The sequence below is a fragment of the Hippopotamus amphibius genome, chromosome 9 (genome assembly GCF_030028045.1).
Source record: "Hippopotamus amphibius kiboko isolate mHipAmp2 chromosome 9, mHipAmp2.hap2, whole genome shotgun sequence".
Lineage (NCBI taxonomy): Eukaryota > Metazoa > Chordata > Mammalia > Artiodactyla > Hippopotamidae > Hippopotamus > Hippopotamus amphibius.
The window spans coordinates 124027344-124045582 of record NC_080194.1 but is presented as its reverse complement, the minus strand read 5'-3'; the positions used below and the strand labels follow the sequence as shown (position 1 = coordinate 124045582).

Sequence of the window (18239 nt, the reverse complement as noted above, 5' to 3'; positions counted from 1 at the left end):
TGCTCTGCCACCAGCAGCCGGGGCTGGGCTGGCCCAGATGCTGGTGTTATGCGAGGATGCAGGCGGGGATGTGTCCGGCCACTTGGTCACTGCTTGTGGTTTTCCAGGGCATGGCTGTCAGTCTGAGCACACATCTTGACCAGCAGAGTCAGCCTTAAGAGACATTTTTTAAACAAAGAAAAAGTAGAAACATGACACAAAATACATTTTCCCCCTGTACCTGGGAGAGTAAGTTGTTCGCCGTATGCCCATCATCCCCAGGTATCGCAGGGTGTGTTTCCAGAGAACAGTCTCCTCCCAGCTCCAGCGCAGCGGTCCGTTAGAGTTGATGTGTGCAGCGTCCACGTCTCATCCTCAGACCCATCCACATCTCACACTTGTGCTCGTCATGTTCTCTAGAGTAAGAGGGTCCACTCCAGAGTCACACACACCTTTAGTTGTCATGTTTCTCTAGTCTCCTGGAGGCTGGCCAAGTTCCATGGTTTTTTTCAAGACCTGGATGCTTCTGAAGACTTCAGACCAGCGGTTTTATAAATGGGCCCTCAGCGCGGTTTGTGGGACGCTCCCTCATGCTCAGGTGCAGGAGTAGCACAAAGTGATGCATCCTGTCAGGTGGGGCACGACTTTGAGTTGTCCCCTTACTGGTGATGTTCACGTTGACCCTTGATTAAGGGGGCATCTGCCAGTCTTCTCACATGAACTTACTCTTTTTCCTGCTGTAATTAGTAATGATGTAATGGGGTGGCATTTTGCAGCTGTGTGTTCATTTCTTATAATATGCATGTGCTTTTGTTAATATCTTTATAACTTATTTGCATGACTTGATTTCCTGTTTTATTTAAGGGTTATAATCTGTTGCTGTCATTATTTATTTTGATGACCAGACTGTCCCCGATTTAGCGGGAACCTACTCAGGCTGCCTCCTTTGCCCTTTGTCCTGTTCCCGTCATTCTTTGAGCACTTCTGTATCTATTGAGTCCACCCAGTACCAACCAGCACCGCCGTGGTCTCGGTCTTTCCATGTTTGCTGCCCTTAACAGTGAGGAATCTGACTCTGATCACTCCTAACGCGTTTACCTCTGACAGTCCCCTCCATGTTACCAGTCTGCCATCGCCACTGCCCTCCCCCAGCTCCCTGCACTTTCACCTGCTCAGGCCCTGATGCCACTCAGTGGGCTGCCCACTAAGGGGGTGTCTGCCAGCCGTTCTGCCAGCTGCTCGCTGTCCCCAGCTTGGATGCCCTCTTGCGGGGCCCTTGGGCTCTGACACACCACACCAGGCTCCCTAGCCCTCACCCTGCACGGACACCCTCCTCGTTTCATCCTAGCTGCTGTGGCTGCCCTGCCATACATATAGGCGCTGCCCTGTCCCATTCTGCCCTGGAGCTGAAGGACTGAGCTATTCAGGATGGAAGTAGAAGATGAAAAGCTTAAATGAATGTTAAACATTGCTGTTCCCCTACCCTGTATTATTAAGGAAACACGTGGGAATTTTACCTTTTTAAAGTAAAGGCAGAATATTAAGGAAATAAAAATACCCCCTAATCCCACTAATAGTGTTGCTCACGATTTTTTGCCATTATGCTCTGGTAAACACCTTGATGCACAAAATCCTAATTTTGTAAAATTGTAGTGCACATATGATATATCCAGTATAAACCCAAGTTAAAGTGTATGCATTGTTTATACAGCATTGGTCCTAAGTATGAAAAATATAACATACAGCGAATAGTATATATAGTCTTTGCATACTTATACTATGTGTACACTGTAATTTATCCGTTTGGGGATTTTTCTGGCTTTTCTTTCAATCCGGCACTTTCTTACGTTATTAAGGATCATGTCATTAGAGGATTTTAATGGCTGTGTAGTTTTCCATCATTCTCTGAGCTTGTTCATAATTGTTTTCTATTTTATGTGCTACAGTGAAAATCCTGGCCCATAAATCTTGCTGGCTTGTGAAGGTGTAGTCTTAGAACCACCGCTTGTCACTCTCCACAAGGCTAGGGGTGAGGGGGTGTCAGCTAGCATTCTTGCCTCCAGGGGGTGCGTGTCTTCTTAACTGGTGTTGGCCAAGGGTCACCCTTTCTTCCTGGTATGTTGTCTTCACTTCTCTGATTATTAGTGAGGCTGAACATTTTTTCATGTCCTTCTGACTGTATTTCGTGAAAGTTGCTCTTTCATGATAAATGTTTTTCTGTTCTGTAGGAAACTCCAGGGTGTTCTACAGCAGAGGCTAATAAAATTCTTCATTGACCAGAGTAAAAAAGATGCTGAGAAATATGCCAAGTTTTTTGAAGATTATGGCTTGTTCATGAGGGAGGGCATTGTGACCACGGCTGAGCAGGAGGTCAAGGTAGGGTCTGGGTTTCTGGGCCTTTCTCTGGGCTGCCTTGGGCTGTGGAGGAAGCTGCTGGAGACCAGAAACATGAGCTTCCCATGACGTGATGATGGCACAGCCAGGCACCCCAGTCACTGCTCCCAGGGGTCAGGAAGTGTATCTTTGGCCTCTGGACTCTGTGGGTGGTCCTAGCAGGCCCAGCATGCACATGAGCGCATGCCCAGCTCCTCCAGTGCCCTCGGTGGAGGGGAGCAGGCATGCGCTGTCTCCTTCCCCGAGGGCCTGGGGGGCTTGGGGAGGTCACAGAAGTCGGGACAAGCGAGGTGCCTGGTTCACGGGGTTGGTGGGGCAGGTGAGGTGTGGGTAGTCAGGGCAGTTCATCATGGGATCGGTAGAAATCCTTCAACACTGTGCCACTGGAGCCAGGGGTCAGTTATATTGTACAATTACTTGAAAACAATAAGACTGTTCCATAAACATTTTTTGGCCATTTTAAAGTTGTGATACAATTCCCGGACAGTAAAATTCACCCTCTTAAAGTGAACAGCTCACTTAGTGCCTTCACAGGTTGAACGTCCACCACTGCCTGGTTATGGAACATCTCCATCACCCAGAGACACCCGTCCCCATTAGTCACTCTTGGTGCCAGGGTTTCATCTTTGCTGTAGAACAGCAGCAGGGAAGGAGGGTGACCGACCGTCTGGGGTCCCAGGGGTGGTTCTACAGGCCGTGGGGGAGGGTGGAACAGGGGCCGGGCTGCTTGGCTGCCAGCCTGCTCCCTGATGGGCCCTCTTCACCCCGGTTGTCGGCACAAGGACTCCAGTGGCTCCGAGCGCTGCCTGCTCAGACTCTCCACTCGTCCCTCTTCGTGTTTGTAGGCAGCAGCACCCAGGTGGTGCCAGAGGCTTTTCTAAGTGCTTTATAAATACTGACCAACTCAGTTGGTTAATGAGCATCCGTAATGTGCACAACAGCATGAGCTCTGCCTGTGAACCTAGAGCCTGGCTCACCAGGTGGCCTCCCAGATCCCTGCTTTTGCCTGTTTGTCCCCCTTTCGTCCCCACCACGTCACTCTCTCATCTGGACCTGCCTCTCTGGGTGCCATGGGTCGTCAGAGATAAGTTGGTGGCATAGACGAGGCAGTGCATTTTCAGATCACATCCAGGCTGGTGCGTCAGGGAGCTGGGCCCCAGCCTGTTGCTGCTTCCGTCTTTACAGGCGATTCCCTCGTGGAGTCAAGACGCCACCAGCAGTCACACATGCATCTCTGCCAACAGGAGCAGACGGACAAGCCCCTTCTCTCAGGGCCTATTCTCTGAGTCACTTTGGCTTGCACCCCTGGGCCAGGACTCATCCCCTGGCTGTGAGGAGGGCTGAGAAGTGTGGACTTCACACCTGTGTCCCCTGCTTGGCCAGAGACAGGGTCTGTGACTCGGGATGGAGGGAGGACACTGGGTCCAGAGTGGCCTCTGCCACGGACAGGGCCTGGCTGCTCCTGAGACCATGTGCACGGCTCACCCGGAAAGCCGCTCTCGGTGAGGCCCTGGGCCACCTGTGGTAGAAGGCTCTCTGAGGTCCCCTGAACTTCTGATATGGGGCCCAATGAACAGCACTGGAGTCCCCCAGAGCCCCCCAGGGTGCCATCTCTGGGGCAGGCTCCTGCGGGAGCTGCCTTGGCTGCAGGACACAGTGGGTCACCAGACAGGTGTGAGGCCAGCCAGAGCATTTCCTCCCTTAGCCGGAAGCTCCTGAAGCCAGTGCCCCGCTGTTGGAGGCTTTCAGAGCCGTGACCTGGCCTCTGTCTGTCTACAGGAGGATATCGCAAAGCTGCTGCGGTATGAGTCGTCGGCACTGCCTGCCGGGCAGCTGACCAGCCTCCTGGACTATGCCAGCCGCATGCAGGCCGGCACCCGCAACATCTACTACCTTTGCGCCCCCAACCGTCACCTGGCGGAGCACTCACCCTACTACGAGGCCATGAAGCGGAAAAACACAGAGGTGGGTGAGCCGAAGGGTAGGCTCAGCCCTGACTGGGCATCCCTCCCTCAGGGCCAGGTCAGAGGGCAAGGGGGTCTGAGCACTCAATGGGGGGTCCCTGTACTCACTGGGAAATGGCTGAACATGCCCAGGACTCAGGAGAGCCGAGCAGTTAGTCAGCATCCAGGGGTACAGAGGCCGGGCCCAAGCCTGCCTTTCGCTCGTGTCTTTCTAGGAGGTGACACAGGGATGTCTCTATAAATAGCATCACTGTTTCTACTAAGATGTAGCCAGAGCCTCCCTGAGAGCTATCTGTAAACCACTTCATCCACAAGGCCCAGGAATCCCAGCATCCCCGGCGTGGTCCTTGGATGCTGGGCCCAGGCTACAGCCCCAGTCCCTGCTCCACGTCCCTCTCCTGTTACGCGCAGAGGCTTCCCCAGGTCTGATGGAAGCCGTCCTGGGCCCTCGCAGGTTCTCTTCTGTTACGAGCAGTTTGATGAACTGACTTTGCTCCACCTTCGTGAGTTTGACAAGAAGAAGCTGATCTCTGTGGAAACGGACATCGTCATCGACCACTACAAGGAGGAGAAGTTTGAGGACAGCTCCCTAGGTCGGCTTGCTTCCCTTCTCTCTGGGCACAGGTGTGGGTGGTGGCCTGGGGTGCAGGTGAGGCCGGACAGGGGGAGCTGGCATGTTTTGCCGCATGGCCTCTTCTGTCCTGCAACAGTGGATTTATATGGGGTTTTCTTTTCAACTTGCCTTCCTAAGATTGACCAAGCTTGCTAAGACTTAAAGCCCTAACAAAATTATATGGGCCTCAGGCAACCAAAAGTATTCTTTCTGGGGTCTAAATTTATCTGCTTAATTTTATTTTTTCACATCTTTATTGGAGTATAGTTGCTTTACAATGTTGTGTTAGTTTCTGCTGTCCAACAAAGTGAATCAGCTATAACGTATACACACATACCCATATCCCCTCCCTGTTGAGCCTCCCTCCCACCCTCCCTGTCCCACCCCTCTAGGTCTTCACAAAGCACCGAGCTGATCACTGTGCTATACAGCAGCTTCCCACTAGCTGTTTTACATTTGGTAGTGTGTATATGTCAATGCTACTCTCTCACTTCATCCCAGCTTCCCCCACCGCCCATGTCAAGTCCATTCTCTATGTCTGTGTCTTTATTCCTGCCCTGCCACTAGGTTCATCAGTACCATTTTTTTAGATTCCATATCTATGTGTTAGCATACAGTATTTGTTTTTCTGACTTCACTCTGTATGACAGACTCTAGAATCTGCTTAATTTTAGTTTTATTTTCATTTATTTAAGAACTTATTGAGATACAGTTAACATACAATAAATTGCATATATTTAGAGTGTACAATTTGGTATCCCAATCTCCCAATTCATTCCCCCCCAACCCTCCCCACTTTCCCCACTTGGTGTCCATGTTTGTTCTCTACATCTGTGTCTCTATTTCTGCCTTGCAAACCGGTTGATTTGTACCATTTTTCTATAGTCCGCATATATGTGTTAATATATGATATTTGTTTTTCGCTTTCTGACTCACTTCACTCTGTATGACAGTCTCTAGGTCCATCCATGTCTCTACAAATGTCCCAGTTTCATTCCTTTTTACAGCTGAGTAATATTCCACTGTATATATGTACTACATCTTTTTTATCCATTCATCAGTTGATGGACATTTAGGTTGCTTCCATGTCCTGCCTATTGTAAATAGTGCTGCAATGAACATTGGAGTGCATGTGTCTTTTTGAATTATGGTGTTCTCTGGGTATATGCCCAGCAGTGGGATTCCTGGGTCATATGGTAGTTCAATTTTTAGTTTTGCAAGGAACCCCCATACTGTTCTCCATCGTGGCTCTATCAATTTACATTCCCACCAACAGTGCAAGCACGTTCCCTTTTCTCCACACCCTCTCCAGCATTTACTGTTTGTCGATTTTGGGATGATGCCCATTCTGACCAGCGTGAGGTGATACCTCATTGTAGTTTTGATTTGCATTTCTCTAAGAATTAGTGATGTTGAGCAGCTTTTCATGTGCCTCTTGGCCATCTGTATGTCTTCTGTGGAGAAATGCCTGTTTAGGTCTTCTGCCCATTTTTGGATTGGGTTGTTTTTTTGATATTGAGCTGCATGAACTGTTTATATAACTTGGAGATTAATCCTTTGTCTGTTGATTCATTTGCAAATACTTTCTCCCATTCTGAGGGTTGTCTTTTCGTCTTGCTTATAGTTTCCTTTGCTGTGCAGAAGCTTTGAAGTTTCATTAGGTCCCACTTCTTTATTTTTGTTTTTATTTCCATTACTCTAGGGGGTGGATCGAAGAAGATCTTGCTGTGATTTACGTCAAAGAGTGTTCTTCCTATGTTTTCCTCTAGGAGTTTTATAGTGTCCAGTTTTACATTTAGGTCTTTAATCCATTTTGAGTTTATTTTTGTGTATGGTGTTAGGAAATGTTCTAGTTTCATTCTTTTACATGTAGCTGTCCAGTTTTCCCAGCACCACTTATTGAAGAGGCTGCCTTTTCTTCATTGTGTATCCTTGGCTCCTCTGTCATAGATGAGTTGACCATAGTTTATCTCTGGGCTTTCTGTCCTGTTCCATTGATCTATATTTCTGTTTTTGTGCCAGTACCATACTGTCTTGATCACTGTAGCCTTGTAGTATAGCCTGAAGTCAGGAAGCCTGATAAAATCTGCTTAATTTTAGATGAAGAGCGTTTTGGTAGCTTCTGTCATTGCCAGTGGGAGGGAGACTGTCAGTGGGAGCCCATGGAGAGAGAGTTGTGCAGATGGCCTCCAAGCTCACCCTTCTGCTCTCCTGTAGCTGATGACCGCCTGTCAGAGAAGGAGACAGAGGACCTGATGGCCTGGATGAGAAACGCGCTGGGGTCCCGTGTCACCGATGTGAAGGTGAGGCCTCCCAGAGACAGGCCGCCACCCAGCCACCATGGCCCTCGGTGACCACACAGCTGGCCAGCCTACTGGCTCTGGGTTGCTGGCCTGATGGGTGCTCTCCCAGCAGTGGTATTAGGTGGAGCCATGATATTAGGTGGAGACCAGGCACGTCGCTGCTGGTCTTGCACATGTGTGCACTCGTGTGCACTCGTGTGCATGTAGTCACATGTGTCCAGGGTGTTGCTGAGGCAGGGCAGGCAAGCTTGGCTTTGCCTCCAATTTGTAGAGCAGGCTGGAACCAAGAAAGTGGAAGGTGAGTGGCTGAGGGCATGGTGGGCAGGTAGAAGCCGAGAAGAGGGGTCCCCAGTTGGCCTCCCCAGAGCCATCCTAGCCCAGGCGTAGAGGGGCTGCATTGGCTGGGGACACAAGGAAGTACGGTCCAGCTTGTGTTCTCAGTGAGGGGTCTGGATGGGCTTTAATGAGCTAGGAACTCACCAGTCCAGCTCAGAGCTGCAAGAGAAATACAGTCACCAGAGAACAGGTGTCACTGGCTGAGGGACATGTTCAGGAGTGGCCCCAAGGGACAGGCAGGTGTTCAGGGTAGGCATGCCTGAGAGCAGAGGAGGGCAGACCTGGGGGCTCCAGAGGAGGTAGCAGTGGCTCACTGAGAGAGGTGAGGGCTTCCCGGTAGGGAGCAAGGCGTGCGACTGGGGCTTCTTTATGTAACACACATATCGTGTCCATGCTTTATAGTGGTGACTCATTTAAGATGGCCTAGGAAGTAGGTAGAATTCTTGTCTGTAACCTATGAAGGAAACAGAGCGCTTCCCCAGGTTAGGCAGTTGTGGAGCTAGATCCATACTGTGCTGCTGGGAAGAGGGTGGCTGTGGGCCCAGGAGGCCTGGTAGTCTCTGGGGCTCTGGTGTAAGTCAGGAGGCCCGAAGCCTGTGGGGCTCAGTGAGAAAAGGTATATTTAATGAAATAAAGGCCAGAGGGAGCCACAGGGAGAGCATCATCTGCAGGAAAGATGGACAGGATTGAGGAAGAGAGGCTGGGCCGGGGAAATGGGGTGGCTGGTCCTGGCAGGTCTTAAGACAGTCGCTGTGGGACTTGGCAGTGGCCCCTGTGAAGCAGAGAAGTGCAAATACCACCAGGCAGGACGGACCCTGGACGGTAACTGATAAGTTAGAAGTTGGTGGCTTTGGGGTGTAGAAGAGGAGGGAGTTCCCAAGCAGGCTCCCTCTCGGTAGTGGGTGATTGGGAGGGAGGGACACCGCTGGCCTAGGGTACTTCCCTGGACACCTGCATTCTCCTGTCTTACCAGCTGGGAAAGCTTCATACCCGGTCAAGACCCTGCCAGGGCCCCCCTCACCCCCAGCCTTGCTTGCAGGTGACTCTTCGGCTGGATACCCACCCTGCTATGATCACGGTGCTGGAGATGGGGGCCGCCCGGCACTTCCTGCGCATGCGGCAGCTGGCCAAGACTCAGGAGGAGCGTACTCAGCTGCTGCAGCCCACACTGGAGATCAACCCTAGGTGAGGCTGCTGGCTCCAGGCCTCTTGGGCCCGGGGCCCTTGATGTCCAGGCAATGGGCATGCTCATTTCTGACCTGCCAGGTAATCTTTTAAAATTGCATGTGAGTGGGTGTTCTTTTATTTATAACACATAGAAAATGCGTAAAGCTTATGGACAGTTTGATATTTATAAACACCTGTGTAACTGAACTGTATTAAACTGTACTCACGTAACGTTTAAAGAAACTGAACCTTGCCAGCGCCCAGATGCTCCTATTTTCCTGCCACTTGAATCTTGTCCCACACCCCAGGGGGAACCACAGTCCTAACTTTTGCATCAGTCGCTTCCTCGCTGTGCTTTATGGTTTTTCGGCTACTTGAGCATCATTACACGCAAGCTCAGTTCTGCCTGTTTCTGAACTTCATGTGAATGGACCCCTGTGCACGGATTCCCTTAGAAGCCTTACTTTCTTCCTTCGGCATGTGAGACCATCTCTGGGTGCAACTGTAGTTTGTTCTTTGTTCACTGCTGAATCACAGGGTATGAATCTGCTCTGCACAATTATTTTATTTTGATAGACCTTTGGGTAGTTTCCGTTTGGAGGCTGTCGGGAACAGGTTGCTCTGAACATTCTTGTCCCCCGTCTGGTGCACATGTGTTTCTCTGGCGTGTGTGCCCAGGCATGAAAGCACCTTATCCTCAGCTGGGCTGGGTAAGGCCTGCTGCTTCCAGAGGACAGAGTGTGTGAACCTGGGTTCCCGTGAGTTTAGCCTCGGGCTTGGCTTTCTCTTGACACGCCTTCTAAGACTGTTCTTTTTTCCACCGGGCTTTAAAAGAAAAAATTGATTGGTAGTTCTTTATATATACTTTATCAGTTGCAAATATCTTTTCTCATTCTGTCTTTTCACCTGTCTAAAAGTGTCTTTTGAAGAGAAGTTCTTAATTTTAATGTAATCAAATGTATACGTGTTTGTTAGAGATTTCTTAAGACCCCAAAAAGCATCTATTCCAGGCATGAGTTTCTTCTTCCCATTATGTCCTTCTAAAAGCTGTGTAGTTCTGGCCTTTCATGTTGGTCGAGCCCCTCTCTAACTGGTCTGTCTGCGATTGGGGGATGGGGTGGGGAGAGGGTCTAGTTTCATCTTATTCCATGTTGCCTGCACCATTAATTGTGCTGCCTTCTTAGATGAGTATCTCTTGGAAACTTGTTTTCTTTAGAGTTCTTGTACAATTTTTTTAAAGAACTTTTATTGAGATACAGTTAACATACAATAAATTGCATATATTTAGAGTGTACTATTGGGTATCTCAATTTCCCAATTCATCCCCCCCCCAACCCTCCCCACTTTCCCCACTTGGTGTCCATATGATTGTTCTCTACATCTGTGTCTCTATTTCTGTCTTGCAAACTGGTTGATCTGTACCATTTTTCTATAGTCCGCATATATGTGTTAATATATGATATTTGTTTTTCACTTTCTGACTCACTTCACTCTGTATGACAGTCTCTAGGTCCATCCATGTCTCTACAAATGTCCCAGTTTCATTCCTTTTTACAGCTGAGTAATATTCCACTGTATATATGTACCACATCTTTTTTATCCATTCATCAGTTGATGGACATTTAGGTTGCTTCCATGTCCTGCCTATTGTAAATAGTGCTGCAATGAACATTGGAGTGCATGTGTCTTTTTGAATTATGGTGTTCTCTGGGTATATGCCCAGCAGTGGGATTCCTGGGTCATATGGTAGTTCAATTTTTAGTTTTGCAAGGAACCCCCATACTGTTCTCCATCGTGGCTGTATCAATTTACATTCCCACCAACAGTGCAAGCACGTTCCCTTTTCTCCACACCCTCTCCAGCATTTACTGTTTGTCGATTTTGGGATGATGCCCATTCTGACCAGCATGAGGTGATACCTCATTGTAGTTTTGATTTGCATTTCTCTAAGAATTAGTGATGTTGAGCAGCTTTTCATGTGCCTCTTGGCCATCTGTATGTCTTCTGTGGAGAAATGCCTGTTTAGGTCTTCTGCCCATTTTTGGATTGGGTTGTATATTTTTTTGATATTGAGCTGCATGAACTGTTTTATTTTGGAGATTAATCCTTTGTTGATTCGTTTGCAAATATTTTCTCCCATTCTGAGGGTTGCCTTTTCATCTTATAGTTTCCTTTGCTGTGCAGAAGCTTTGAAGTTTCATTAGGTCCCACTTATTTTTGTTTTTATTTCCATTACTCTAGGGGGTGGATCAAAGAAGATCTTGCTGTGATTTATGTCAAAGAGTGTTTTTCCTATGTTTTCCTCTAGAAGTTTTATAGTGTCTGGCCTTACATTTAGGTCTTTAATCCATTTTGAGTTTATTTTTGTGTATGGTGTTAGGAAGTGTTCTAATTTCATTCTTTTCCATGTAGCTGTCCAGTTTTCCCAGCACCACTTACTGAAGAGGCTGTCTTTTCTCCATTGTACATCCTTGGCTCCTCTGTCATAGATGAGTTGACCATAGTTTATCTCTGGGCTTTCTGTCCTGTTCCATTGATCTATATTTCTGTTTTTGTGCCAGTACCATACTGTCTTGATCACTGTAGCCTTGTAGTATAGCCTGAAGTCAGGAGGCCTGATTCTGCCAACTCCATCTTTCTTTCTCAAGATTGCTTTGGCTATTTGGGGTCTTTTGCATTTCCATACAAATCATAAAATTTTTGTTCTAGTTCTGTGAAAAGTGCCATTGGTAATTTGATCGGGATTGCACTGAATCTGTACATCGCTTTGGGTGGTAGAGTCATTTTCACAATGTTGATTCTTGCAATCCAAGAACATGGTTTGTCCCTCCATCTGTTTGTGTCGTCTTTGATTTCTTTCATGAGTGTCTTATAGTTTTCTGAGTACAAGTCTTTTACCTCCTTGGTTAGGTTTATTCCTAGGTATTTTATTCTTTTTGTTGCAATGGTGAATGGGATTGTTTCCTTAATCTCTCTTTCTGATCTTTCATTGTTAGTGTATAGAAATGCAAGAGATTTCTGTGTGTTCATTTTGTATCCTGCAACTTTACCAAATTCATTGATGAGCTCAAGTAGTTTTCTGGTGGCATCTTTAGGATTGTCTATGTATAGTATCATGTCGTCTGCAAACGGTGACAGTTTTCCTTCTTCTTTTCCAGTTTGGATTCCTTTGATTTCTTTTTCTTCTCTGATTGCTGTGGCAAGGACTTCCAAAACTATGTTGAATAGTAGTGGCGAGAGTGGACATCCTTGTCTTGTTCCTGACCTTAGAGGGAATGCTTGCAGTTTCTCACCGTTGAGAGTGATGTTTGCTGTGGGTTTGTCATATATGGCCTTTATTATGTTGAGGTAGGTTTCCTCTAGGCCCACCTTCTGGAGAGTTTTTATCATAAATGGGTGTTGAATTTTGTCAAAAGCTTTTTCTGCATCTGTTGAGATGATCATGTGGTCTTTAGCCTTCAGTTTGTTAATGTGGTGTATCACATTGACTGATTTGTGTATATTGAAGAATCCTTGCATTCCAGGGATAAACCCCACTTGATCATGGTGGATGATCCTTTTAATGTGTTGTTGGATTTTGTTGGCTAGTATTTTGTTGAGGATTTTTGCATCTAAATTCATCAGTGATATTGGTCTGTAGTTTTCTTTTTTTGTAGTATCTTTGTTTGCTTTTGGTATCAGGGTGATGGTGGCCTCATAAAATGCATTTGGGAGTGTTCCTTCCTCTGCAATGTTTTGGAAGAGTTTGAGAAGGATGGGTGTTAGCTCATCTCTAAATGTTTGATAAAATTCACCTGTGAATCCATCTGGTCCTGGACTTTTGTTTGTTGGGAGATTTTTAATCACAGTTTCAATTTCATTACTTGTGATTGGTCTGTTCATATTTTCTATGTCTTCCTGATTCAGTCTTGGAAGGTTATACCTTTCTAAGAATCTGTCCATTTTATTGGCATATAGCTGCTTGTAGTAGTGTCTTATGGTGCTTTTTATTTCAGTGGTGTCCGTTGTAACTTCTCCTGTTTCCTTTCTAATTTTATTGATTTGAGTCCTCTCCCTCTTTTTCTTGATGAGTCTTGCTAGAGGTTTATCAATTTTATTTATCTTCTCAAGAACCAGCTTTTAGTTTTATTGATTTGTGCTATTGTTTTCTTTGTTTCTGTTTCATTAATTTCTGCTCTGACCTTTATGATTTCTCTCCATCTACTTACTTTGGGTTTTGTTTGCTCTTCTTTCCCCTTTCTCTAGTTTCTTTAGGTGTAAGGTTAGATTGTTTATTTGGGGTTTTTCTTGTTTCTTGATGTAGGATTGTATCGCTATAAACTTCCCTCTTAGAACTGCCTTTGCTGCATCGCATAGGTTTTGGATCATTGTGTTTTCATTGTCATTTGTCTCTAGGTATTTTTTCATTTCCTCTTTGATTTCTTCAGTGATCTTTTGGTTATTTAGTAGGGTACTGTTTAGCCTCCATCTGTTTGTGTTTTTTACCGTTTTTTTTCCCTATAATTGATTTCTAATCTCATAGTGTTGTGGTCAGAAAAGATGCTTGATACGATTTCAGTCTTCTTGAATTTACCAAGGCTTGATTTATGACGCCAAATGTGATCTATCCTGGAGAATGTTCCATGTGCACTTGAGAAGAATGTGTAATCTACTGTTTTTGGATGTAATGCCCTATAGATATCTATTAAATCCAGCTGATTTATTGTGTGAGGTAAAGCTTGTGTTTCCTTATTAATTTTCTGTGTGGATGATCTGTCCATTGGTGTAAGTGGAGTGTTAAAAGTCCCCCACTATGATTGTGTTCCTGTTGATTTCCTCTTTCATAGTTGTTAGCATTTGCCTTATGTATTGAGGGGCTCCTATATTGGGTGCATATATATTTATAATTGTTATCTCTTCTTCTTGGATTGATCCCTTGATCTTTATGTAGTGTCCTTTCTTGTCTCGTAACATTTTTTATTTTAAAGTCTATTTTATTCTTGTACATTTTTTATAGAGTTATTTGATGTCTTTCTTATTGGATATTTTGAAATTTCATTTTCTATTATATATAGAGACAGTTTCTTTTTTGGAAATTAACTTTGTATACAGCAGTAATTTTTTAAATGAAGTTACATAAACAAGTTACCAAAAAATGCTAGAAAATAGCAAAAAGAAAAACATAGCCCATAGTCTCACCCCCACTGCAGTCACTGTACCATACTTGGTATATTTTCTTTGGGACTTTTGTCTTGGTGTGGGTTTGAGTTGTTTTGTATAGTACATGTTTAATTTTTTTATTCATCACCTTATCATAGTTTTCTGTGTTGCTTTATAACCATTAATTTCCTTAAAACTACTGGGGAGTAGGGGGAGGTGCATCTTCCAGTTTCTGATCCAAATTATTAGCCATGCAATTACTGGGTGAAAGATCTGTACTGGCTGATGGCTGGCTACAGAGAGCGTCAGATGCCTCTCAAAGGAGCTGTCCCGGTTGGCATAATGGATGCAAGTCAGTGTAATGGGTGTGCGGCTCCCAGCTGTGAGTCCCCAACAGAGATGGATGCTGACTGGATACCCACCTGCTTCAACTAGTTCTGGCACAAAAGTAGTTTTGTAAAATAGCTGTGCAGATTGCTCATTTATATTGCCAAAAGACTCTTTACTTTACAAATTTATTTGCTTTAAAATTTGTTAATATGTTTATATGGTTGAGAATTCTGAAGAACCAAGGGAGTTCACAGTGAAATTTCACACACACCCCCTCCCCAGTTTCCTCACATGTCTCCAGAGATACTGTGCAGGGCCTCCTCTGGTGCACTTGCTGTGCAGCATGCTCACTTTGCTTTGTAAAGTGTTTTCTACTCTGAATAGCGCTGAGGGGAGGGAATTTCTGCTCTCGGACGGGGACCATAGACACTCCCCTGCTCTCCTCTGTACCTTTCCCCAGTGCCTTCAGTTTTATCAAACTTCTCAATTTTTGCCATTCTCTTAAATGAAAAATTATACCTGATAATTCTGATGTATGTTTCCTATTGTATTTTTTTCCTGTGTAGAAAAAATTTCAATTTTTTGTAGTCAGTTACTCTCTTCTTTCTGACTTCTCTTGTGTTTTGTTTGAAAAGGCTTTCTCCTTCGAAGAATATAAAGTACTTCTTCCCTGTTTTCTTCTAGTATTATACTTTCTTGCTTTTAATTTTTGCATTTAATCTTTGATCCTCCTGGAAATTATTTTGGTCCAAGGAATCACAGGAATCCAGCCTGTTTCCTTGGTGCTGCCCCGTTATCCTATCTTTAATGAAATTCCTGTATGAATTTGGCCATTTATACATTGTCCACTTTGTTGCACTGAGCTGTTACCTTTTCATTTTCCAGAACTGTTTAATTATTGGAGTTTTATGTTTTAACTGGGACTTCCTCCTCTAACTTCTGTTCTTCCATGTTTACTTTTCTTTATGAATTTTATATTATTTATTTATTGGCTGCATTGGGTCTTCCTGGCTGTGCACAGGCTTTCTCTAGTTGTGGAGAGCAGGGGCTACTCTTCATTGTGGTGTGTGGGCTGCTTATTGCGGTGGCTTCTCTTGTTGTGGAGCACCGGCTCTAGGCGTGCAGGCTTCAGTAGTTGTGGCTCGTGGGCTCTAGAGCACGGGCTCAGCAGTTGTGGCACATGGGCTTAGTAGCTCCGTGGCATGTGGGCTCTTCCTGAAACAGGGCTTGAACCTGTGTTCCCTGCATTGGCAGGCAGATTCCTAACCACTGTGCCACCAGAGAAGCCCTAGACTTTTTTAGGTATAAAAGAAGTCTTTTAATGTAAAAAGGAATCCTATTAAACATATGGATTAATTTAAGGAAAGTTTCACCTCTATTTATATAGTCCACTTAACTAAGAACATGTCTTTTCATATATTAAAATTATCTTTATCTTAGTAGTGTTTATAGTTTATATTAATTTTGGTATTTAATGCATTTTATTTAATTTTGGTATTTAATGCATAATATCAAAACTTTTGCTGGGTTTTCTGGGTATATAATCAATCTATAATTGATCATTTTACAATTCTGATGTGCTTTATATTTTATACTGGACCCTTTTTTCTTGCATGTCCTGATAACTCCATTTCAGAAAAGTCACTAGAACACAAAGTTAGAAGCCCTCATGCTGTGTATGCAACTCCTGCCCTGAGCTAACTTCTGGTGGTTTCCATGTTGCAGGCACATGCTCATCAAGAAGCTCAGTCAGCTGAGAGACAGTGAGCCTGACCTGGCCCAGCTGTTGGTGGATCAGGTGAGTCTGCCCGAGGAATGTGAAGAGTAGAACTCAGGCAGTGGGCTGCCAGCTTCACAAGCCTGCCTTTGAAGTTTCCTCTAAAAACCTTGTTTTTTAAACAAAACAGCGCTCTTCCTTTCTTCTCTCTGCATTTGAGGCCCCTGGGTTGGGACCAGGCCTTGCTCGCCCTCCCACTAACGAGGTGCTGCCCTGTCTTTCAGATCTATGAGAATGCCATGATCACAGCGGGCCTCGTTGATGACCCCAGACCCATGGTCAGTCGCCTGAACCACCTGCTCGTCAAGGCCCTGGAGCAACACTAATGGCTGTGAAAGCTCTAGGTCATCGTGCAGCGTTAAGGGGGGAGGGGGACAGATAGAGAACTATGGGACAGGGCAGGGCTGGGGGAGAAACGACAACACAAGGACTGGATGACACCAGTAAGAACATCCCCTTTGGAGCTTTATTTACTTAAAAAGTATTTCTTAGTTTTAGACTTTTTGTCCAGACTGAGAAGGTGGGGTGCTCTGGTGACACAACCCCAGCTTATAATGTAAGTGGTACAGTGAAGAAAAGCCTACCGTATCCTGTCCCCTTCCTCAGCTGCCACGGTGGTTAGGGGGAGGAGCAGGGGCACTCAGGGTCAGGCACTGGTTTCCTAAACTCCGTCCCCAGCCCCTGACTGTGTCGTCTTCAGTTCTTGGTGCCAGAGCTGAGGTTGCTGGCCAGGCCCCACTCAGCAACTCAGCGTCAACTCCACTGGGTAATGGTCGCTGATGGCTAGGGCCTGCAGGTAGACAGCCGTGAGCACAGGGATGCCCAGACATCTAGTTCTCTGCACTCGTGCTCCCAAGGAGGGTCAGGATTTGGGCCCAGGCCACAGACAAGTGGCTCTTTCAAATCAATGAAAAAAGCAGTGGGTCCAGGCCTCACTATGCTCCTGTGTCCTGGCCCCCATTAGAGCTACATGTGTACAGGCTGGACACTTACAGTCTGGTCGCTCAGCCTGTATGCAGCTTGGAAGTCAAAGGGAGCGGCAGAGTTAGCAACCACAGCACGTTGAAGTGCAGCTCCTGTGACCACGATCCTGCAGCATCAGACACAAGAGAAGGTTCCCTCTAGCCCACTGTCTGGCTCTGTGCACCTACATCTCGGATCCCAGCATGTCCCCCCACCAGCTCCTCTTGGCCTGGTAAATGTCACACAGTCCCATTGTGCCCCAGCTCCTCTCATATGTTCCCATGGAACCAGTTGGGTCCTGGCTCAGTGTCGCTCCAAACTGTGCACCGCTAACCAACCCACATACCGGCCAGTGTTGTGCTTCACCCAAGAAATGCTGCTCCTTTCATTCCATTTCCTAAGAGGACTGACAAGCTCAGGGGGGTGCATGTTACAGGTCTTGGGAACCATTTCTGAAGCTGGTCATGGAGGCGCTCTCATCCCTGCCTGGGGGCTCAGTACGGGCCCGGGCCCTGCTCACCTGTCATAGGCACAGTGTGTGGATTTAACAGTGGTGTCAGCTGTGTCAGGAATCAGCCATTCGAAGGGAGGGCTCTTGCGCAGGCGGATAGATGACCATTGTGAGGGGGTCACGTAGCTGCAGCCAGCGTTGAAATCACCCATCAACATGATATCCTACCAGAAGACACCCACTGCTTGGGCAAAGGCAGGATGGGGGCCCCCAGAGCCCAACACCGGGTGGGGGGAGAATGCCTCACCTCCAGGTCCCACTTCTGCCGGACATCCAGGTAGACGTCATAGAGAGAGTCAATCTCAGCAACCGCATCCGATGGGGCGGCGTGCAAGGGAACGATGGCAAACTCCTTGATGTCTGCGGAGATAGCAGTCATGCTGAGCGGGTGTGGGCTGGGCTCAGCCATCATTCAGGTACTGGGGTAGACAACACATGAGAGAGTCCCCAAGCATGTTTATGTAAGTAACTCCAATGTAAGACCAAAGCACGTAGGGTGCCGCACGAGACGGGGGCTTTCCAGGTGTCCTGGGAAGGGCTGGGCAGGGCACTCACGTGTGAAGCGGGAGGAGAACTTGACCACAGTTGGCTCTCGGCTGAAGGTGTCATTCCCGCAAGGCTCACAGCCATCGCTGTACTGGTAGCTGTCCAGCACGGACACCTGGTCGGGTCTGCGGAAGGCCAGGCCAGAGGGCAGTTAGCCTGGGGCCAGGGTGCTACCCCATCTTGGTAAAGTTACTTGCTGTCATGTCCAGGTGGGCAG

General features: G+C 46.6%; 2 protein-coding genes across 3 annotated transcripts in view; one reads left to right on the top strand and one right to left on the bottom strand.

Moving 5' to 3' along the window:
- TRAP1 (TNF receptor associated protein 1) overlaps positions 1-16489 on the top strand; it is a 65413-nt gene extending 48924 nt beyond the window's left edge. Inside the window, exons 13-19 of one of the 2 annotated variants that reach the window (XM_057747291.1) lie at positions 2208-2355; positions 4153-4338; positions 4792-4930; positions 7168-7253; positions 8629-8774; positions 15951-16023; positions 16227-16489. In XM_057747291.1, coding sequence (XP_057603274.1) covers positions 2208-2355; positions 4153-4338; positions 4792-4930; positions 7168-7253; positions 8629-8774; positions 15951-16023; positions 16227-16328 — 880 coding nt within the window. In that variant the 3' untranslated portion in view covers positions 16329-16489. The remainder of the gene's footprint in view (positions 1-2207; positions 2356-4152; positions 4339-4791; positions 4931-7167; positions 7254-8628; positions 8775-15950; positions 16024-16226) is intronic. The other variant, XM_057747292.1, reaches the window with a different exon arrangement.
- Positions 16490-16631: 142 nt separating this feature from the next.
- DNASE1 (deoxyribonuclease 1) overlaps positions 16632-18239 on the bottom strand; it is a 37236-nt gene continuing 35628 nt past the window's right edge. The window contains exons 8-12 of the mRNA XM_057747311.1: positions 18032-18147; positions 17724-17836; positions 17486-17640; positions 16996-17092; positions 16632-16792 (exon numbers count right to left, since the gene is read on the bottom strand). Of these exons, the coding sequence (XP_057603294.1) occupies positions 16742-16792; positions 16996-17092; positions 17486-17640; positions 17724-17836; positions 18032-18147 (532 nt within the window). The 3' untranslated portion in view covers positions 16632-16741. The remainder of the gene's footprint in view (positions 16793-16995; positions 17093-17485; positions 17641-17723; positions 17837-18031; positions 18148-18239) is intronic.